Raw genomic sequence first — 24,330 nt, 5'->3', positions numbered from 1 at the left:
ATCAGCCTGGGACAGAGTAGCTGCTTAAGCCAGTGAATCCCCTTTCCTCTGCTGCTGATAATCCTGAAGTGGTGCACTTCCCAGGTCTTCCTCAACTCTGCCCTGCTCCTTCTTGGAACTTCTAAGGTGTTTATTCTAAGGTATGTACTCTTTATCTTGAGAGTGCGGATTCCAACTTTGTCTTGTTCTGCTGGTCCATGCCCTCCCCCACACCAGTTTGCCTCTCCACAATGGGGCTGTTAGTTCTGCCAGGATAGACACTTGAGAGTCGCCTTGACTCTTTGTCTTCCCATTACCTCTAGCCTCCTCTTCTCGGAAGCCTGTGATTCTGCCTCATAACACATCTCCTGATTCTTCTCTTCACACCTTCCCACAGACACCACCTTAATCCAGCTATTGCCACACATCACCTGGACTGCAGGCAGAGCCTCCCTCCCCTCAACCCTCCTTTCCTGTCCCTTCTCCACCAAGCAGCCAAAGCAACATTTTTAATACAAAATCTGATTGTGTCACCCTCCACTCATGTGAGAGGGGCTTCTTGTTATCACGTACATTGGCAAGGCTCCCAGAAGTCTGCATGCCCCATTGTCCCCATCATCACCTGACCAGAGAGCCCTCGGTCTTGGCTCTCCCAATTTGCTCCTGCCCTAGCCACCAGCAGCAGGTCCCTTCCCACCCAGTTCATACTAGTTACTCACCCTTCAAGGCTCTGCTTACATGTCACCATCTAGAGATGCCTTCCCTGACCTCCACCCATTTTTTTTTTTTGGTAGTGGGGAGGGGAGACAGAGTTTTACTCTGTGACCCAGGCTGGAGTGCAATGGCGCAATCTTGGCTCTCTGCAACCTCTGCCTCCGGGGTTCAAGCAATTCTCCTGCCTCAGCCTCCCAAGTAGCTGGGACTACAGGTGCGTGCCACCACATCTGGCTAATTTTTGCATTTTTAGTAGAGGTGGGGTTTCACTGTGTTAGCCAGGATGGTCTCGATCTCCTGACCTCATGATTTGCCCACCTCAGCCTCCCAAAGTGCTGGGATTACAAGTGTGAGCTTCCCGACCAGCCCCACCCCTTTACCTAAATTAAATTAATAAGGTCTGTCCCCACCTCCATTCCCATTCTTCTCCCTCAGCACCCTGTTTTTTCCCTATACTATTACTTGTTGCAATTTGTAATCATATTTTCATTTGTGAGCTCAACTATTTAGTCTGTCTGTGCTGTCACTACCTCCTCATCCCCATCATAGAGGCAGACTCTGTGGACAGTGTCTATGCTCATCTTACTAGCTGTACATGAGTTGCACAGAGCACAGGGCCAGGATCTCAGCCAGCATCCAGGAGAGTGATGAACACACCAGGGAGCAAAGTCCTTCCCACCAACGCCCGGTGCTGAGCTTAGCCCCTGGGACTTGCTTCATGATGGTTCAATTATTTTCAGTTGTTTTTGGTTTGGCTGTTGTTCTTAGAAGGTCACTTTGTCAACAAAAGTGATCTGTTTCGGGTAACCTTACAAGGGTGGGCTTACAACTCAATCAAGGGTCCAGGACACCCCAGTACTTTCCCACTATAGGTGTTTCCCATGGGGAGCTCTGCTAACGCAGGGCACTGAGGACACAGGCAAAAGGAAATAGATGTCTTGGGGCAGAGGCATTTAAGAGATCAGTCATGTGAAAATGACAAAACACGCGTATTCAACACCAGGTACCTGTGGGTGATCTTCGTGGTACAACCGAGGCAGCAGCCTCACCATGATGCACACGACCCCAGGATGCATGATCGCAGCATCACCCTCCTCCATCCTGCAGAGAGAGGGAGAGCCAGACATCAGACATGGGCTTCCAGTTTCTTTCTCTTTTCATTGAGCTCCCTGGATCTTTCTTTCTAAGATAGACCATGGTACACATCCTGTCTACCGCTTACTACCTAGATGACGTTGAACTACTCCATCAAGCCTAATTTCCCCCAACTGTACAATGACTTTGACAATACCACACTTTCCCTTCCAGTCATAGAATAATGCTTTGTGCTCTAAGGCACAGTGCCTGACCCATAATTGATGCTCAGTGAAGTTAGTTCCCTGGTTTTCTTCCCTTCCCTCCAGATATGTGGGAGATTGAGAAGCTCTGATTTCACATTGAATACACACACACACGCACACACACACACACACACACACACACGGGCTTCTGGGTCCTTTCAAGATGGTGTAAGCACACGCGGCTGTGTCCCACCCCCTGAATACTGAATGCAACTAAAAATCATAGAACTCATAGAGCAGCTCTCTTGGAGGACTCTGGAAAGCAAATGGTAGCAGAGAAGGAGACCAAGCTCAAGCATCATGAACTGGCAATGAGTTTCCTGGGCTTCCCCTCTGCAGCATCCCCTGGTGTGAACTCATAGATAGCCGAAAACTCACAACTGTGCACCAGGTATAGACATAATGGAAAGAGCTCCAAAAGAAGTCTTCCATTTGTGGTCTGAGGAGCAGGAGGAGGTTCTACAGGTCACAGAGCACAGAGGAAATCCCCTGGGATTTTCTTTGTTTGGTTTCTCCATTCTTTCCCAACCCTTCTTTCAGGCAATTTCCTCACCAGCAGCACCAGCAGCAGCAGCAGCCAGGCAGGCTCTAAAACTCTCAGTGAAAAGAAACTTTTTCTCTGACCAGAGGAATTGTAGTCCCAAGAGTGTAGGTGAAATCCCCATTGCTGTTTTCTCCCTTTCTCTCCTTACTGGGTGGCCCCACAGACAGATACCAGTGATCCAGGGAAGAACAGAAAAACCAAAGCCCCAACTTTCTAGACAGAGCAGGGAAGGACCCCTGCAAGTATTAAGAAGAGGATGAAGAAGAGAAAGCTGAGGAAGGTGTAACCACAAAGTTGTGTATTAACCTCTGGGCTCAGTTCTGACTGGGCATGTGCATCTGGTCCTAACTCGGAGGTAAACCACCATGCAAAAACAGCTACTGCATGAGGCAAGTGGGTGCGCATCAAATCTCCCTGCAAAGTATTTGAAAACTGAACTGATACTGGAACTAGATAGTCCAGGGAAGGTGGGCAGAAATTTGCAACCTGCACCTAAAGGGGCTAGTTCCCTGCCTTAAAAAAAAAAAACATCAACATTCTCTACAGGATGACAACAAGGACCAGAGTTCATAAGATAAGATTCAAAATGTCCAGAATACAATCTGAAATTGCTCAACACAGAATGAACCAGAGAAGTCTCAATATCTCACATGGAAAAAGACAACTGACAGATGCAATGCTGAGATGTCACAGACATTGGAACTATGAGACAAAACCCATAAAGCAGTTATTAACCCAAATCCAAGAAGTAAGAGGGAACATTTTTCAAGTAAATGACAAATAGAAAGTTTCAGTAAAGAAATGAAAGCAATAAAAATGAATCAAACACAACAACTGAAATTTTCTAAAACTCACTGAATGAGAACAATAGGAGAATGAGATGAGAGGAGAGTCCCTGAGTGTGAAGACGGAGCAATAGAAGTTGCCTAATCTGAACAACAAAAATGAAAAAGATTACTAAAATTAAAAACAGACTCAAGGTCATGTATAACAAAGGATCTAACATTTTTGTCATTAGACTCCTCGAAGGAGAGAAGAAAGAGAATGGTATAAAAGAAAAAGTGTTTGAGAAGTTTTTAGTGCTTCTTTCTTCAAAGTGGGTAAAATATATAACCTTGAAGATTCAAGAAGCTTAGCAAAACCTAAATAAAATAAACAAAAAAAAATTATGCACAGACACAGCATAATCGAATTGCTGAGCCCTAAAGACAATTTTAAAAATCTTGAAAGCAGCCAGAAAAAAAAACACATTACATTTAGGGGAACAACAATTTGAATGACTGTGGATTTTCTCATAAGGAAACAGAAGTCAGGAAAACCCAAACAACATTTTTAAAGTGCTACAGAAGTACACACAGAATTCCATATCCATTTGCTTCAGGAATGAAGGCAAAATAAATGCATTCCCAGATGAAGGAAGACAGATTCTTGGCATAAGACTTGTTCTAAGAATAATAGTTTAAAAATTTATTCTGATGGTAGGAAAATAATAATAAAATAATGAAAGAAAACTTCAGGAATGAAGAAAGAGCAACAGAAATGGTAAATATTTGGATAAATATAATACACTATTATTGTTCTCCTCTTAAGTTCTTGAATTTAGGTATGATGGTTGAAAGTGACGTTGTATTAGATGCAATACATAAGACAGTCACAACAAAAATAAGGAAGGGTAAAGGAAACTGCATAGAGGTAAGCTTTCTATAATCCATTTGAAGTAGTAAAATGTTAATTTTAAGTAGACTGTTAAAAGTTAAGTTTTAAGTTAAGTTAAAAATTGATAGACACATATTGTCAGAATGAAAAGAAATAAAAATGAAGCTATATGCCATCATTAAATATTGTGATAGATTAAAAGATAGAAAAATTTATACCATCCTAACACTAATCAAAAGAAACCTGATATGACTCTATTCATATCAGGGAAAACAGACTTCAAAGCAAAGAAAATGACTGAGAATATAAACAGATTATATGACTTGATGATTAAAGGAGGTGTAACAATTCCAAATGTGTTTACACTTTACAACGGAGCGTCACAATTCATAAAGAAAAACTCACAGATCTGAAAGGACAAATGACCAAATCCACAATTATAGTTGGAGAGTTCAACACTCTTCTCTCAGTAATTGATAAAGTAAACAGAAAATCCCCAAACATATACAACTGAACAGCACTATCAACCAACTGACATAATTGACATTTATAACACATTCCTCCCAACAACTACAGAATATATATTCTTCTGAAATATTTCCCAAGGAACATTTGTCAAAATAGGCTATACAACAAACTTGGATCATGAAACAAACTTTAAAACATTTCAAATGGGTAAAGTCATACAAAGTATATTCTCTGGCCATACAGAATTAAATTAAAGATAAATAATAGAAAGATAACTTTAAAATCACCAAGTGCTTGGGAATTAAAATAATTTATGGGCCAAAGATAAAGTTTTAAGAAAAATTTTAAAATATTTTGGCCTTAAGTTTTAAAGAATGTGTAGAAATATGTGTAGAATGCTGCCATAGCAGTGCTTAGAAGGATATTTATAGAATTAAATGCTTACATTACAAAAGAAAAAAGGTCTCAAATCAACAATCTATTTAAAAAGAGAAAAATAAACCCAAAGTGAGCAAATGAAATACAATAATAAAGAAAGAAAAATCAATGAAATTAAAAACCAAAAAATAATAGAGAAAATAACAAGTAAAAAATCTGGTTCTTTGAAAACATTTTAAAAATTGAAAAGTCGCCAGCTAACCTAACAAAGAAAATGGAAGAAGACACAGATCATCAATATCAGGAATGAAAGAGTACTGCTACAGACCCCACAGATATTGAAAGGATAATAAGAAAATACTGCAAATAACTCTGTACACATACAGTTGACAACTTCGATTAAATGGCCAAATTCACAATTATAGTTGGAGTCTTCAACACTCTCCTCTCAGTAATTGTTCCTTCAAAGTCACAAACCACTTTCAAATAGTTTTCTTTAAACCCACAAACTCCCAAACTCATCAAGAAGAAATGAGTTACCTAAATCATTTATAGCTATTACAAAAACTGAATATGTAGCTAAAAACCTCCCACAAAGAAAACTTCAGGCACAGAGTTTTCAGTGGCAAATTCTACCACACATTAAAAGAGAAATAATACAAGCTCTATGCAACTACTTTCAAGAAATACAAGAGAATGGAACACTTCCCAATTCACTTTATGAAGCCAGAATTACCCTGATATTGAAAGCAGAAAAACACAGTATAAAAAAAACTACATGTCAGTAGCCCTAACGAAGACAGGTGCAAAAATTCTCAGCAAATAATATCTAGCTATATATAAAATAATGAGGGCACTGTGGCCAATTGGACAAATGCAAGGCAGGTTCAATATTCAAATTCAATATTCAAAAATCAGTCAACATGATCCATATTAATAAAATCACATAGTAGTATCATTTAATGCATGAAAAGCATTTGAAAGATTCAAAATCTGCTCATGACCAAAAAAAAAAAAAAACTCAGTAAATTCAAAGGGATTGTTTATAACCTAATAATGGGCATCTACAAAAATCCCATAGTTGATGTTATACTCAGTGGCAAAGACTGAAGACTTTCTGCCTAAGATTAAGAACAAGGCAAGGGTCTCTCCAGTGCTACTGGACATAATACTGGAACATATGGATTGGAAAGGAAGATCAAAAACTTGCACTAGTCACAGATGACATGATTGTCTTCATAGACAATCCCAAGGAATCCATAAAAAAAGAAAACTTCTAGAACAAATAATTGAATTTAACAAAGTCTCAGAATAGTTGACATACAAAAGTTAATTATGTTCCTAAACACTAGAAGTGAAAAATTAGAAACCAAAAAAGTTTAAATACAATTTGGAAGTGTGTTCAACAAAAGACTCGGGTATAAATCTAAAAAAACATGTGCATGCTCTACACTAAATACAACAGACTTTGATGAAAACAATTAAAGACCTAAATAAACAGAAAAGCACACTATGCTTGTGTTTGAAGATTTAATATAGTTAAATTGTCAATTTTCTCCAAATTGATCTGTAAATTTAATGCAATTCCAATAAAAATCCCAGCAGAAACTTTTGCAGATATAGGCAAGCTGATCATTAGCATTTATATGGTAAAAGGACAACCACAAATAAGGGAGCTGAAATCAACAAAGCAAATTTGAGAAGAAAGAGCAACTTTGGAGAGCTCTCATTTGATATCTTACAAAGTTACAGTAATCAAGATAGTCCTGGTGAAAAGCAAGACACGTAAGTCAATTAAATGAAGTAGTGTCCAAATACCTATATAAATATGGTTAACTCATTTTTACAAAGTTATGAAGACAATTCAATGGAAAAAAGATAATATTTTCAACTAATGGCATTGGAAGAATTGGACATCCATATGCAAAAACAAACAACAAAAAATGAATCTCAACCTAAACCTCACACATTGTACAGAAATGAACTCAAAATGGATTATAGACCTGTAAAACTTTTAGAAGAAAACACAGGAGAAAACCCTCATGACCATGGGTTAGGCAAAGAGATCTTAGATATGACATAAAAGCACGATCCATAAAAGAAAAAAATAATGAATTGGACTTCATCAAAATTTAAAACCTTCAATCTGTGAAAGACTCTGTTTAAAGATGAATAGACAAGCTACAGGCTGGGAGAAAACGTTTGCCTCTCTACAATGGAAAACTACTCCGCAACAGGAATGTATGAAATACTGACACACACAAAATGAGTGGATCTCAAAGGCCTTATGCTGCATGAAAGAAGACAGGTTCAAAAGATTACACATGTATGCTTCCATGTATGGTATTCTGGAAAGACAAAACTATAGGGAAAGATCTGTGGTTTTCGGGATGGCGTGGAGAAAAGATTTTACTATATGGGAAAATATCTGGGAGCTATTCCAGGTGATAGGACTGTTCTGTTTCTTGATTGTGGTAGTCATGTGACTCTACACGTGAATTAAAACCCATAGAACTGTAGGCCAAAAAAGAGACTTTTACTGTATGTGAATTGAAATAATATTATTAAACTATAGGCTAATCCCAAATTACAAACACCTGATTTTCCAACCCTGTGCCCATCCTGCTGGTCTCACACGCAAAGTGAGATTGTTTTCAGTCCTCAGGGTAGTTAAGGAGCTCAGGAGTGTTCCTTGTCATTTGGGGTAATTTATTTAAACCAACTGAGCAAATAGTGATCTTTTATTATTTTCCAGGCACTATTCAGGCACTCTGGATACATCTGTAAACTAAACAAACTAAAATCCATGACCGGGGTATGAGGGGGTGGGTGTAAAGGTAAACATAACAGGCCTGGCGAGATGGTTCATGCCTATAATCCCAGCACCTTGGGAGGCCAACATGGGCAGATCACAAGATCAATAGATTGAGACTATCCTGGCCAACATGGTGAAACCCCGTCTCTACTAAAAATACAAAAATTAGCCAAGTGTGATGGTGCGTGCCTGTAATCTCAGCTACTTGGGAGGCTGAAACAGGAGAATCGCTTGAACCTGCGAGGTGAAGGTTGCAGTGAACCAAGATTGCACCATTGCACCCCAGCCTGGCGACAGAGTGAGACTCAGTCTCCCCTCAAAAATGATAAACATAATAAATAAGTTTAAAATAATAATTATTATATATAATATAATACAATATGTTAATATATAACATAGTAATATGATAATAAATATGAAATGGTAAGTGCTATTGAGAAAAAGAAGAGCAAAGAAAGGAGAATTGAGAATGCTTGTATGCAGAAAGAGAGTAAATTGCAATTTTAATTTGAGTGGCACACTTGACCTCTTTAAGAAGGGCAAAACTGAAAGAGGGGATGCAGACATCCACGGGGCAAGCATTTCAAGCAAAGGGAAGAGCCATTGCAAAGCCCCAAAGCAGGAGTATGTTTGGCGTATTCCAGGACCAGCAAGGAAGTCTGTAGTTTTACTCTGATCGACTGAAGGCACACAAACACAATACAGAAAAAAAAAAAAAAAAGACTACCAATATCTAAGAGATCGATGTCCCTTATGAACATACATGCACAATTCTAAACAAAGTGCTTGCAAACTAAATTCAATAGCATATTAAAAGGATTATATACCATGACCAAGTATGATTTATACTAGAAATGCAAGAGTGGTTCAACATAAGAAAACCAATCAACAAAATACACCACATTAATAGACAAAGGCAAAAAACCAGATGATTATCTGATTTGACTCATAAGGAGCATTTGACAAAATCCCACATTCTTTCATGATAAAAACACTCCAAAAACTAGAAATAGATAATGACTTCCTCAACATGATAAAGGACATTTATGAAAAGCCTACAGCTAGCTTCATGCCAGATAGTGACAGCTGTTCCTCAAATTCATGGGGAATTGTAGGAAACCCTAAGAAACCAAAACAATATTTTGATAGATAAAGTTGGACAACTCCTATTTCCAGAGTTCAAACCCTACTACAAAGCTACATAATCAAAACAGAGTGGAACTGGCATAAGGATAAATCTAGAGATCAAGGAAATAGGATTGAGAATCCGTAGACAAACTCACGTATCTATGGCCCCTTGATTTTCAACAAGGGTCCAAAGACAATTTAAGAAGGGACTCTTCACCAAATGGTAGCAGAGCAATTGAAGAGCTATAAGCAAAAGAATGAGGTCCAACCCTGACCTCTTCCCATATACAAAAACTAACTCAAAATGAATTGATGATCTAAACACAAGAGCCAAAACAAAATTTTTAGGAGAAAACACAGTGGTAAATCTTTATGACCTTGGATTTGGCATTGGAATTTTACATATAATGCCAAAAACACAAGCAACAGAAGGAAAAAAATGAATAAACTGGACTTCATCAAAACTGAAAACTTTTGTGTATCAAAGGACGTCACTAAGAAAGTGAAGGGACAACTTACAGAATGAGAGAGAATATTGGCAAATCATATTTCTCATGAGTCTAGTAGCCACAGTATACAAGGAATTCATACAACTTAGCAACAAAAAGAGAAACAACCCAATTTAAAAATGGCCCAAGCCCCTGAATAGACATTTTCCCTCCCAAAAAAATATACAAATGGCCAAAAAGCACATAAAAAATTCAACATTATTAGCCATTAGAGGAATGAAAATCAAAATCACAAATCACAATGAGATAACACTCCACACCCATTAGAATAGCTAAAAAAAAAATTTTAAAGGAAAATAAATATTGGCAAGCCTGTGGAGCTTATATTGAAAATCTCTTATATTGCTGGTGGGTATGCAAAATTGGTTCAACTGCTGTGAAAACAGGTAGTTTGACAGTTCCTCAGAAAGTTAAACATAGAATTACCATTTGAGCTAAAATTCTACTCCTAGGTGGAAAATCAAGACTTCAAAACGCGTACTCAAATAAATACATGAACATGAATGTTCATAGCAGCACTAATTACAATAACCAAAAGAAATAACCCAAATGTTCATCAACAAATGAATGGATAAACACATTATGGTATGTACCCATGCAATGGAATATTATTTTATCATAAAAAGGAAAGAAGTACTGATAAATGTTACAATGTAAATGAACCTCAAAAATATTAAGCTACTTGAAAGAAGCCAGACACCATAGGCCACCTATTATATGATTCCAATTATACATGATTTATCCAGAATACATTAATCCACAGAACAGCTTGGTAGTAGCCCAGGGATTGGAGAAAAGAATGGGAATTAGTATGAATTTTCCTTTTGGGATGATAACAATGTTTTGAATTAGATAGAAGTGGTCTTTGGACAACACTGTGAATGCATTAAATTCTATGAAATTGTTTGCTTTAAGATTGTTAATTTTATGTTCTGTGAATTTCACCTCTGTGAATAAAGCTGTTTCTAAAAAAAAAAAAAAAAAATCAAAGAAAAAGATGTCTAGCACCTGCAGCAGTTCTCAAACTTTAATGTGTTTACAAATAACAAGAGGACCTTTTTAAAAACAGAGCCCTAAATTTCAGCCGCAGGGATTGTGAATCAGGAAATCTAGTTTACACAACTATATTTTTGTGCAACTCTAGAACGGATTCTGATGCAGGTGGTCTACAGGACACACTGTGAGAAGCATTGCTGTAAGGTCTGGATTGACAGAGCAGGAATGAAGACAAAGTTCTAGATCCCAAGGAGGGCAGTCACTGATCCCCCACCCAACCTGGTGTTCCCAGATGGCTTGTATCTCACAAGGGACCTGTGGCTACAACAGAAAGTTGTAATCGAAAGTGCAAATCTGAAAGTACCTGTATCTGGGAGCCAGTGGTAGTGTGAGGGATGCTTGGCCAAAGTTTGCATCTCATTTGAAGAAACCTAGGGGGCTTTCCAGGTTGTGAACCAGTGAAGCCTCATCATGTCACACAGCCCCTGAGCTTGGCTATCAAACCCTGCCACCCACAGCAGCTGCACGTCAGACAGGATGGCTGCTCCAGTCCTGGTATTTGTGCTGCTTAGATATGGAATTCAGACTGTCCCCTATCGGCAACCCTCTGTCAAGATTCAGGGAGCAAGATTAATACCTATCGCCTGTAACTAAGGCCTGTGGATACTTGAGGGACGCATTAGAAAATTAAAAGCAAAATGGTCTCATTTGGGCAGTCCATGCTGATTACTCCAGACAGCCACCATCCTCTTCCAAACCTCCAGGGCTTCTCTCTCAGGGGCTGATACCAACCCCTCTCTCTTACACACTCTTATCAAATTGGTTTTCAAGGCCAGGCAAACTTATATCCTAAATAGTTCTCAAAACATTCTCCTGTTCAAGCTACTGCCATCCCTGGAGGGAGGGACGAACAGCTCCTTTGCCTCTCTCCTTTCTTTGCCTCTCTCCGTCATCTCTGCCCATTCATCCCTAGAGCTTAAAGCCCTACTACAGCTCAAAGTCCGAGCAATGCCTACAGAAGGCTAGAACAAATCTTACTCAAGACAGTTGATTCTCACCTTTATGCCTTCTCAACCCATCTCAGCTCAGATAACTCTCATCTTTCAATGTTTATCTCAGCGTTCTCCTCATCCAGGAATGCCTTGCTGACCTCCCCAGACTTCATTAGGTGTACTTCTCTGTATCTTCTCAATTTCCGGGGCTGCCCTTGCCAGAGCATACTACACAAGCATGACACTCCACTCATGTCTCTGTGGGGTGGGAGCCCAGGAGAGGAGCAAGCAGGAGCAGCCACATCTGAAGCAGTTGCAGGACCACTGCACATCGGGTGTCTTCAGGATGCCAGGCATGACAGCCCAAGACTATCTGCCTTGCCAACCCTCCCTGCCTTTCCTCTTGTCCTGCCCATTTCAATTCATTCACGCCTGTATTCTACTCAGTGACCATTCATGGAGGTCCCTGATGTAGACTGGTAGCTGCAGACCCAGTCCATGCTCACATGGGCCTCACCACTGAAGCAGAAGAAAGAAATTTAAACGCCACCTTGTTTCCACCATGGTAAGAAGCCAAAGACCAAGAGATGTACGGTAGCTTTGTTAGCAGATGGAGAAGAGACAACTTAAGTAGCTCACGTCCTTGGCATCTATTTTAATGGATGGGTTATAGGTTATGGCATCCATTTAAATGGAAACATCCTGGTTTCAGATATGCTCAAGTGGGCAAACGTGAGCCAAACAAATAAGAAACCAAGGAGGTTACACATTTAATGATTGACTTGCACTGTGACCAGTGCTGAGGGTGCTGAGGACATGTGAGGTAGTGGGATCTGAATTGGCCCACAGGATGGGGATGTGGCTGCCAGGGTAGGCTTCTTGGAAGAAGCGACATCTAAACTGAGACAAAAGCAAGAAGCAACTGTCCAGGCAGAGTGAAGACAGGAAAGTCATCCCAGGTAGAGTAAAGGGCATATATGAAATCTGAGTCTGAAACATTGCTGCAAGGTGCTAATCCAGTGATGCCATGGGCAGGTGGGACCCTCAGGACTGTGTAGCCTACGCTCGCAATGTCTGATTCCCTCCTGGGAACCATGGGGAAGCACTGGAGGCTTCTGAGTGTGAATGACAGGGTCACATCTGTGCCTTCCAAAGGCCAGCGTGGCCTTCATGTGAACTGCTCAGGAACTGCACTGTTCCCACCCTTCCCCAGTGCGCTGGCTGAAACATCAAACTCACAACAATTACCTCTAACAAACTTAAGTGACAGATACAATCCATGCCCGCAGGGGACATTGTTTCAACAGGAATGATTAGGATAAAGCTGCAGGATGCTCAGCAGCAGAGCCAGAGGAGTGAGTGTTTAGGGGCTCTGGCCTCCAGAGTGCTCCCTGAATACTTAAGCATTGCCTGGAGCACACCGCATTCCTGTTGAAACGATGTCCCCTTAGGATTATAAGTTATAGCCACAACTTAAGTTCAAGGTAAAGGTGAAGGAGGTTGCTCCTTTGGCTGACATAAGGAATAAAAGTCAACCCGCGAGGCCTGGCAGGGGCTGGGAGAAGCCATATGCTAAGGCAGAAGCAAGAAGGAGAAGAGATGCCCTGCTTTTGAGGGGGCTCTTCTCTGAGCTATACACAGCCCCAGTTGTAAAGCAGTCCTCATAACCTGTAACCCCATGAGGCCACAGCCCTGCCCAGAGATCGCCCTAGCCCCATATTGCCTATAGGGTAAAAGTGAAATAAAAGTGAAATGGTCTCCTGTAGGGTTTAGCAAGGCCCACCACGTCTGACCCTGCTCCCGCTCCACTTTCACCTCCAGGCCTGTACTGTGGATGATGGGCTGCTGAGGGGTGTGTATGTAGTGTGGATATGTGGTATATGTGTATGTGCGGTATTTGTGAGTGCCATGTGGTGTGTGTATGCAGGTATAAAGGTGGTATGTGTGGAGTGTATTCATGTGTGTATGCTAGGTGCTGTGTGGCATGTAGGGGTGGTGTGTGGGTGTGTGTGGCATGCCAGTACTTGTAAGGTGTATGTTTAATGTGTGGTGTGTGTGTTTTGTGTACAGTATGGTATATGCATGTATGTGTGCGATGTGTATGTAGTGTGTTTGGTGTGGGGGTGTTTGGTATGGTGTATATTTCGAGATGTATGATGTATTTTAGACACCATATATATACTTTGGGAGTTGCATAACATGTCATCTCTGTGTTATGAAAAATGTTCCTTAAATTATAGTTATCATAAAGACTAAATGAACTGAAGAGTAGTCCATTGTAAAAAGCTGAGCACAGTATCTGGCACACACATGCTTAAGAAGAAGCTGTGATCACTCTACCACCATTACCATCTTCAATCCTCACCTCACGGCAGCCCTCAGTGTAGATACTGTTATCCCTCTCTTCAAATCAGGAGATAGAATATTAGAGAAATAAAGTAGCCGGGCCAAAGAACACAGCCATCAAGGAACAGAGCAAGCCGGCCTGACTCCAAGGCCCACAGCCTCCTTCCCTCCTCCCTGGAGACTGCGGACCTACTTTGCAGAAGGCCGAGCTGAGGGAAGCCACCTGCCCAAGGACATGCAGGTGTGGTGGGGCAGAGATGGGCACCCTGTCTTCGATTCCCAGCCCACTGCCATCCCCTTTACCCCACAGACTCCCTATGGGAGTGGAGTTTCACTTTCTATTCTCTAACCATTAAGGAAGGTCAAGGGCCATGTATCTTTTTTAGTAAGAAAAAATGCTCCATTTATGAAACACGGCTCTTATAAATGTAAAAATTACTCATTACAAAACCAGGATTACAGTTGACACCGGCCTCACCTCTAAAATATCAGAACTGATGTAGTCCATAGGTTAGAACCTGACCTTCAAACTGCAGGTTGTCAGGTCTGACATTTGGAAAACTATCACTATTATTGTGGGAGTATCAGGAAAAAAAACAGGGAGAACACACGTGTGTGTGCACATACATGCACATACAGATAAATGCATGCAGGCTTTGGAGGTAGCCCTGGGTTCAAATTCTGGCTTTATTACTTACTAAATGTGTGACCTTTGGCCAGATTTGTTATCCTTTCTCAGCCTTTGTTTCCTTGTTAATAAAATTCCAAAATTTGGGAGGGAAATAAAAACAAATAGATGTTTAGTGCTCAGTCCTCAGAGATATTCATCTAATTACTATTGCTTTTCTTCACCTGATTAAACTTACTAAATGTCTTTTGGCACTGACAAATACTCCCCTGCCCCTGAGAGCTGGTAGAATAAGTTGAACAAGTTTCCATACCAAGACCATAAGTTAACCTGTATGTTATCAGGGTGCCCAGAGAAAAGGCCTCCTCAGGGATTGCCCCTGAAATATAGAGAACAAGGAATCTAGAGAAGGGATTCTTCCTTAGACAAGCAAGAAAATCAGGACCTGGCAATCTGACCAAGGCCTGGCTTGGAAAGGACAGCTAAGACCCTATGGAGGCATTTCCATATCTAAGGAAAGGCAGGATGGCCGGAATGAGGATGGTTTGCATGGAACCCAAAAAAAGGAAAATTTTGGAGCAAGATTCACAATCAAATATCAGACATCACACAATAAACCTTTCACGATTGTCACAGAAATAACAGCCTCTCAAAAAACACAAGAAGAAACAATTATGATTCATATGTTTGAAGAAATAAAAATGACAGACAGATATGAACAAGGAAAAGGGCTATTAAATCAAGTTGATTAGAAAAAGAACCAAACAGTATACTGAGAAATACAAAATACTGTCACTAAAATTTTAAAAACAAAACCTAAATGGCTAGCTTATATATCAGATTAGACACAACTAGTAGGAGATTCAATGGCTTTAAGAAAGATCAAAGGAAACTGCATGGAACAGAGCACAGAGAGGCAAAGAGATGAAAAATGTTAAAAAGAAGATGAAGAGACATGGAGGATAGAATGAAAAAGTAAAGCATACATCTAATTGTGTTCGTTCTAAAAAGGCATAATAGGAAAAGGGATAGAAAAGAGATCATAAATTAAAAATCCATATTTTATAAAAGGCATCTATTGGGATTCAGGAATCCCAAAGAATGTGAAGCAAAATGAATGTTTAAAATAATCTTCATCGAGATATATGACAGTAAAGCAATAGAACAAGAAGGGTGAACATCTCAAAAGCAACCAGAGATGCAAGAAAGAATGGTGAGCACAGACATTGAAAGCATGTAGATAAATCCAAAGAATATTTTATAAAACAACAACAACTGTCTTATCTGATGGATTTACTAACAGGAGATAAATTTAAAATATTAGCTAACTGTAATGTATAAGTTAGAAAAGTGCAAAAATATTAAAGAGTTTTAAGGTCTTGGTGTCTTAATTGGAAGGAGGATAAAGATACTTAACTATAAATGTTAGTATGCCTGTTAAATTACTCTATGGTAACTACTATAAAATTAATCTTAGAGAGTTTAAATTTTATAATAGTAGGTAGGAAACACATTTTTAAAAAATCAAACAATTCAAAAATAAGACCAAAATGTTTTTTAAAAGTGGAACAGAATACAACTGCAAGATGGCCGTTTAGGAGCAGCTCGGAGTTGCAGCTCCCAGTGAAAGCACAGAGGGTGAGTGGACACTGCATTTTTATTGCCCACGGACCAGGAGATTCCCAGGCAGAGGCGCCCCACAGGTCACCAGCGTGGCTGTTTTGGCCGGCACGGTTCTTTTGGTCGGCGCAGCTGCTTTACCCTGCGCAGCTACTTTGTCGGCGCCCCGGCCGGTGGTTCTCCATACAAAATACGCTGGTCCTGGTGCCCTTCTGGCTGACGATTGGAGCCCCGGGAAGTCACCCATTCATCTGATTAAAGAGGTGCTGAACAGGGAGCCAGGCCAGGAGATTCCTGGGCAAAAAAAAGCACCACGAATCTCAGCGCCACTGTTTAAGCCGGCGCAGTGAGTCACCGCACAGGAAACTGCACAGATCCCAGCGCCCTTCCAACAGGCGACTGGAACACCTGGGATAGAGTCGACTGTTCAACTAAAAAAGAAAAAAAAGGTGCTGAGGCAGGGAGCCAGGTGATCAGGCTCGGCTGGTCCCACCCCCACAAAAAAACACCAATCAGAAACTCTCCGGATTGAGAGTCTCACAGCAAGCGCAGCTGAACCCGATGAAGAGAATGAATCCAAGCTGGAAAATACTCTTCAGGATATTATCCAGGAAAACTTCCCCAACCTAGCAAGGCAGGCCAATATTCAAGTCCAGGAAATACAGAGAACACCACAAAGATATTCTTCATGAAGAGCAACCCCAAGGCACATAATCGTCAGATTCACCAGGGTTGAAATGAAGGAGAAAATGCTAAGGGCAGCCAGAGACAAAGGTCGGGTTACCCACAAAGGGAAGCCCATCAGACTCACAGCAGATCTCTCAGCAGAAACCCTACAAGCCAGAAGAGAGTGGGGGCCAATATTCAACATCCTTAAAGAAAAGAACTTTCAACCCAGAATCTCATATCCAGCCAAACTAAGCTTCATAAGTGAAGGAAAAATAAAATTCTTTGTGAACAAGCAAGTACTCAGAGATTTCGTCACCACCAGGCTTGCTTTACAAGAGCTCCTGAAAGAGGCTGTACACATACAAAGAAACAACCAGTACCAGCCACTCCAAAAACATGCCAAATGGTAAAGAGCATCGACACAATGAAGAATCTACATCAATTAATGGGCAAAACAGCCAGCTAGCACCAAAATGGCAGTATCAAATTCACACATAACAATATTAACCCTAAATGTAAATGGACTAAATGCCCCAATCAAAAGACACAGACTGGCAAATTGGATAAAAAGACAAAACCCATCGGTGTGCTGTATCCAGGAAACCCATCTCACATGCAAGGATACACAAAGGCTCAAAGTAAAGGGATGGAGGCAGATTTACCAAGCAAATGGAGAGCAAAAAAAAGCAGGAGTTGCAATTCTCATCTCTGATAAATTAGACTTTAAAGCAACAAAGATCATAAGAGACAAAGAGGGACATTACATAATGGTAAAAGGATCAATGCAACAAGAAGAGCTAACGATCCTAAATATATACGCACCCAATACAGGAGCACCCAGATACATAAGGCAAGTTCTTAATGACTTACAAAGAGACTTAGACTCCCACACAATAATAGTGGGAGACTTTAACACCCCATTGTCAACATTAGACAGATCAACCAGACAGAAAATTAACAAGGATATCCAGGACTTGAACTCAGACCTGGACCAAACAAACCTAATAGACATTTACAGAACTCTCCACCCTAAATCCACAGAATATACATTCTTCTCAGCACCACGTCACACCTACTCTAAAACTGATCACATAATTGGGAGTAAATCACTCCTTAGCAAATGCAAAAGAATGGAAATCATAGCAAACAGTCTCTCAGACCACAGTGCAATCAAGTTAGAACTCAGAATTCAAAAACTAACTCAGAACCGAACAGCTTCATGGAAACTGAACAACTTGCACTTGAATGTTGACTGGATAAACAGTGAAATGAAGGCAGAAATAAAGATGTTCTTCGAAACCAACGAGAATGAAGACACAACATACCAGAATCTCTGGGACACATTTAAAGTAGTCTCTAGAGGAAAATATATAGCAATAAGTGCCCACATGAGAAGCAAGAAGAGATCTAAAATTGACACCCTATCTTCAAAATTGAAAGAGCTAGAGGAACAAGATCAAAAAACTCAAAACCTAGCAGAAAACAAGAAATAGCTAAGATCAGAGCAGAACTGAAGGAGATAGAGTCACAAAAACCCTTCAAAAAATAAATGAATCCAGGAGCTGGTTTTTTGAAAAGATCAACAAAATAAACAGACCACTAGCCAGATTAATAAAAAAGAAAAGAGAGAATAACCAAATTGATGCAATAAAAAACGATAAAGGAGATATCACCACAGATTCCACAGAAATTCAAACAATCATCAGAGATTTTTACAAACAACTCTATGCACACAAACTAGTAAACCTGGAAGAAATGGATAAACTTCTGGACACTTGCCTCCTCCCAAGCCTAAACAAGGAAGAAGCCAAAACCCTGAACAGACCCATAACAAGGTCTGAAGTTGAAGCAGCAATTAAGAGCCTACCACCCAAAAAAAGCCCAGGTCCAGACGGGTTCACAGCCAAAATCTACCAGACATACAAAGAGGAGCTGGTGGCATTCCTTCTGAAACTATTCCAAATAATCCAAAAAGAGGGAATTCTTCCCAAATCATTTTATGAGACCAACATCATCCTGATACCAAAACCCGGCAGAGACTCAACAAGAAAAAAAAACTTCAGGCCAATATCCATGATGAACATAGATGCAAAAATCTTCAATAAAATACTGGCAAGCCGATTGCAACAGCACATCAAAAAGCTCATCCACCATGATCAAGTAGGCTTCATCCCAGGGATGCAAGGCTGGTTCAACATACGCAAGTCTATAAACGTAATTCACCACACAAACAGAACCAAAGACAAAAACCACGTGATTATCAATTGATGCAGAGAAGGCCTTTGACAAAATTCAACAGCACTTTATGCTAAAAGCCCTCAATAAGCTAGGTATTGATGGAACGTATCTCAAAATAATAAAAGCTATTTACGACAAACCAACAGCCAATATCATACTGAAGGGGCAAAAACTGGAAGCATTCCCTTTGAAATCTGGCACTAGGCAAGGATGCCCTCTCTCACCACTCCTATTCAATATAGTACTAGAAGTTCTAGCCAGAACAATCAGGCAAGAAAAAGAAATAAAGTGCATTCAAATAGGAAAGGAGGAAGTCAAATTGTCTCTATTTGCAGACAACATGATTGTATATCTAGAAGACCCCATCGTCTCGGCCCAAAATCTCCTGAAACTGATAAGCAACTTCAGCAAAGTCTCAGGATACAAAATCAGTGTGCAAAAATCACAAGCATTCCTATACACCAATAACAGACTTAAAGAGAGCCAAATCAAGAGCGAACTGCCATTCGCAATTGCCACAAAGAGAATAAAATACCTAGGAATACAACTAACAAGGAACGTAAAGGACCTCTTCAAGGAGAACTACAAGCCACTGCTCAATGAAATAAGAGAGGACACAAACAGATGGAGAAACATTCCATGTTCATGGTTAGGAAGAATCAATGTCGTGAAAATGGCCATACTGCCCAAAATAATTTACAGATTCAACACTATCCCCATCAAGCTACCAATGACCTTCTTCACAGAACTGGAAAAAACCACCTTAAACTTCATATGGAACCAAAACAGAGCCCGCATAGCGAAGTCAATTCTAAGCAAAAAGAACAAAGCAGGAGGCATCACACTACCGGACTTCAAACTATACTACAAGCCTACAGTAATCAAAACAGCATGGTACTAGTACCAAAACAGAGATATAGACCAATGGAACAGAACAGAGGCCTCGGAGGCAACACAACATATCTACAACCATCTGATCTTTGACAAACCAGACAAAAACAAGTAATGGGGAAAGGATTCCCTGTTTAATAAATGGTGTCGAGAAAACCGGCTAGCCATGTGCAGAAAGCAGAAACTGGACTGCTTCCTGACACCTTACACTAAAATTAACTCCAGATGGATTAAAGACTTAAACATAAGACCTAACACTATAAAAACCCTAGAAGAAAATCTAGGCAAAATCATTCAGGACATAGACGTAGGCAAGGACTTCATGACCAAAACACCAAAAGCATTGGCAACAAAAGCCAAAATAGACAAATGGGACCTAATCAAACTCCACAGCTTCTGCACAGCAAAAGAAACAGTCATTAGAGTGAATTGGCAACCAACAGAATGGGAAAACATTTTTGCAGTTTACCCATCTGACAAAGGACTGATATCTAAAATTTACAAAGAACTAAAACAGATTTACAAGAAAAAAACAAGCCCATGAAAAAGTGGGCAAAGGATATGAATAGATACTTTACAAAAGAAGACATACATGAGGCCAACAAACATATGAAAAAATGCCCATCATCACTGGTCATCAGAGAAATGCAAATCAAAACTACATTGAGATACCATCTCACGCCAGTTAGAATGGCGATCATTAAAAAATCTGGAGACAACAGATGCTAGAGAGGATGTGGAGAAATAAGAACACTTTTACACTGTTCGTGGGAGTGTAAATTAGTTCAACCATTGTGGAAGACAGTGTCACGATTCCTTAAGGACCTAGAAATAGAAATTCCATTTGACCCAGCAATCCCATTACTGGCTATATATCCAAAGGATTATAAATCATCCTACTATAAGGATATGTGCACACAAATGTTCATTGCAGCATTGTTTACAATAGCAAAGACTTGGAGCCAACCCAAAGGCCCATCGATGTTAGACTGGACAGGGAAAATGTGGCACATATACACCATGGAATATTATGCAGCCATAAAAAACGATGAGTTTGTGTCCTTTGTAGGGACATGGATGAACCTGGAAACCACCATTCTCAGCAAACTGACGCAAGAGCAGAAAATCAAACACCGCATGTTCTCACTCATAGGCAGGTGTTGAACAATGAGAACACATGGACAGAGGGAGGGGAGCACTACACACTGGGGTCTGTTGAGGGGAAATAGGGGAGGGACAGTAGGGGATGGGGAGTTGGGGAGAGATAGCATGGGGAGAAATGCCAGATAAAGGTGATGGGGAGGAAGGCAGCAAATCACACTGCCACATGTGTAACTATGCAACAATCTTGCATGTTCTTCACATGTACCCCAAAACCTAAAATGCAACAAAATAAATAAATAAAATAAATAATAAAAGAGGAACAAATGTAAAAACTAAGCGGAAATCTTCCCAAATATATTAATAATTATGAAAATGTAAACAAATGACATTCTCCAGTAAATGACAAATAATACCACACTACATTTAAAAACAAAGTAAAACCAACAAAAAAAGATCCTTAGTGTTTACAAGAAAGACACCTAAAAATGCAAGGATAGTACACAGAAAGTTTAAAACCAAAGGATGAAGAAAAATCCCAGTGGCAACCTAATCAAAAGACAGCTGATACAGTCCTATTATTATTAAGGTGAAATGTACTACTAGAGATGAAAAGGTCACCATATAATGATAAAAATTTGCAATCCATAAGAATGTAAAAATTCTAAATATGGATGATTCTTATAGCCTCAAATATACGTAAAGCAAAATTCAACAGAAACTGACATATCCACTTTTCCATGAGAGATTTTGAATGCTTCATTCTCAATAGCTGATATTCCATTTCCCAGGCCACTGCCGCAGGTGGTGGAGGGGCAGATCCCGGTGCTGGAGGCTGAGGTCACCTGCCAGGGCACCTGCCAGCTGATGTGGCTAAGCAGGTACTGCTGGGATGGAAGGTGATGGCGCCCCGCAAGGGCATCAACATTTCTCATTTTTACAGAAACAAGCTGAGGTACCCAGCCTTCTTCCACAGGCGGATGAACACCAACCCTGCTGAAGCCCCTATTATTTCCCAGCCCCCAGCAGCGTCTTCTAATGGACAGTGCAGGGCCACTGCCCACAAGACCCAGTGAGGCCAGGCTGCCCTGGATCCCGAGGTGTTCGATGGAATTCCACTGCCCATGACAGGAAACCCAGATGGGGGTTCCTGCTGCCCGCAAGACTGTGCATCTGAAGCCCATGAGCGAGTTTGCCTACCTGGGGCGTCTTGGCTCACGAGGCTGACTGGAAGTGCCAGGCAGTGACAGCCACCCTGGAGGAGAAAAGGAAGAAGGCCGAGACCCACTACCAGAAGAAGAAACAGCTCATGAGTCTGCAGAAACAGGCGGAGAAGAACATGGAGAAGAAAGCTGACAAATCCACAGAAGCCCTCAGGACCCATGAGCCCAATAAAGGCTGTTTATAAAAATGAAACAAACAGGAAAAAACAAACAAACAAACAAAAAAACCTGATATTTTGAGCAGATTTTAAAAATTAATGATAAAGGATATTTGAATGAAACAATTGACAAGTTCGATCCACAAGACTAAATAGAACATCAAACCTAACACTCTGAGAACATGCATTATTTCCTAGTGCACGTGGAATATTTATGAAATTGAGGTCCATGAAGTCAACCTCAACTAATTTCAAAGGATGAGAACCCAGATGGTCCACCTTCTTTCACCTTGAGAGAGTGAGAAGCAAATAGCAAAGATGATCAGAAACACTGTTAACAATAGAAACTCAAAATTCAAACACTTAAGAGTCAACTATAAATTGTAAGGGAAATTAGAAAAATATTTCATACTAAATGACATTGAAAATAAAACTTGCGAATTACAGATAAATTTATATGTAAAAAGAAGATGGAAATACACCTCCAAGTTAAGGAAAAGAACACCAGAATAAGCCCAAAGGTAAAAGAAAATTATATTAAAAAAATATATGTTTATAGGAGAAACAGGAAAAGTCAAAAGGTGGTTCATAGACACACTGAAAAGTAAACATCTGTGAATTGCGCTGAAGCAGACCAAGCAAGGAAGACACAGAAAAATAGTGTTAGAAATGAGACACAGAACACACAAGGGATGCTCAGAAGAGCATCAGGGAGCCACCGTGAGCAGCCAGATGCCCGCAAATGGAAACTTCGATGGAATGGGAAAATCAGCTTGCAAAATAACAAACCAAGAGTAATTCAGGAACAAATAGAAGTGCATTCTCATGAGAATAAATTTTCTCACAAGGAAACACCAGGCCCACAAGGATTTAGTGGCAAGTTCTATCACATTAGCTAGGGAAAGAAAATAATCTTTACATAAACACTTCTTTAGAATAGAAGAGAAGCACTGTCCAATCCATGTTGTGATGCTAGCATAGATTTGACAAGAAAAGTCTCCAGGAAAGGAGTATGAAAAGCTAAACTCCTGAATATCAGAGCAAAAATCCTTTTCAAAGATTAGTGCATCAAATTCAGCAGTACATAGATTATGAATGACTTGGTTTGTGCAGGAATGCAAGATTAGCATTCCTAGCATTCCAAGATTAGCAAACCAATTAATTAGCCAGATTAACAACAACAAAAAAATCATAATTATCTTGGTGTGTGGAGATTTAACATGCATCCCTCTCCGTACCATCCCCAACACTGATGCCTAGCAAATGGGGCACTCTGGATAAAAACGCAGTGTCTTTCGAAAGGATAGTTTACTGCAGTATTGATGGGTGTTCTGTCATTTCTACTTTAGAGGAATGGAAAAACACACCAACTGTTGCTGTTGTGGTCTTTCATTTTTCCTCCTACCCCAAGAGGGGTGGGGTAGGGGTGGTTCTTTGTGCTCTCTTGCTTTAGTGGAATTCTCTGTTATAGACATGAGAGTAAAAAGTTGTTTACTGAAGCCTGAACCCATTGAGGTGTTTGGCCTGAGGAAGTAAGGAGAGCCATTGTCTTTGATAGGGGTGTAGAAGCAGCAAGGAAGAACAGAAAGAGTTCCATAACTGGGGGGTGAATAGTGGTTTGTGTCCTGCAGATCAAAGGATATCACCCCCCCCCTTGGCAGCACCCTGGGGAGGATATAAAACCTCATAAGGCCAAGGCTGCCTGATATGCCCAAGGATGCCAGCCCAGGCACCAGCCTCCCTGGGACAGTAAAGCTCCCAAAGGAGGAGGTGAGTGTATCAGCAGGGTCCTGCCCTCGGTTCCCAGGCATCCCATAGGCCTCCCTGGTTCTCATGTGACTCAACAGCATCCTCCAACCCAGTACTGACTCAGATTGAATTTTCTGTCAGTTCCCAAGATAGAAGAGTGTGGAGTCGGAAGTAACTTGCTTTGAAGA

General features: G+C 40.4%; 1 protein-coding gene across 7 annotated transcripts in view; it reads right to left on the bottom strand.

The window, feature by feature from the left end:
* WDFY4 (WDFY family member 4) overlaps positions 1–24,330 on the bottom strand; it is a 310,404-nt gene that overhangs the window by 222,120 nt on the left and 63,954 nt on the right. For all 7 annotated transcript variants that reach the window (XM_032266899.1, XM_032266904.1, XM_032266901.1 and 4 more), the window contains one exon: positions 1,701–1,794. In XM_032266899.1, the coding sequence (XP_032122790.1) occupies positions 1,701–1,794 (94 nt within the window). The remainder of the gene's footprint in view (positions 1–1,700; positions 1,795–24,330) is intronic.

The sequence above is a fragment of the Sapajus apella genome, unplaced genomic scaffold (assembly GCF_009761245.1).
Source record: "Sapajus apella isolate SASKATOON/1434 unplaced genomic scaffold, GSC_monkey_1.0 scaffold161, whole genome shotgun sequence".
Lineage (NCBI taxonomy): Eukaryota > Metazoa > Chordata > Mammalia > Primates > Cebidae > Sapajus > Sapajus apella.
Note: the sequence above shows the minus strand (reverse complement) of the source record. Positions and strands in the feature narration are given on the sequence as shown.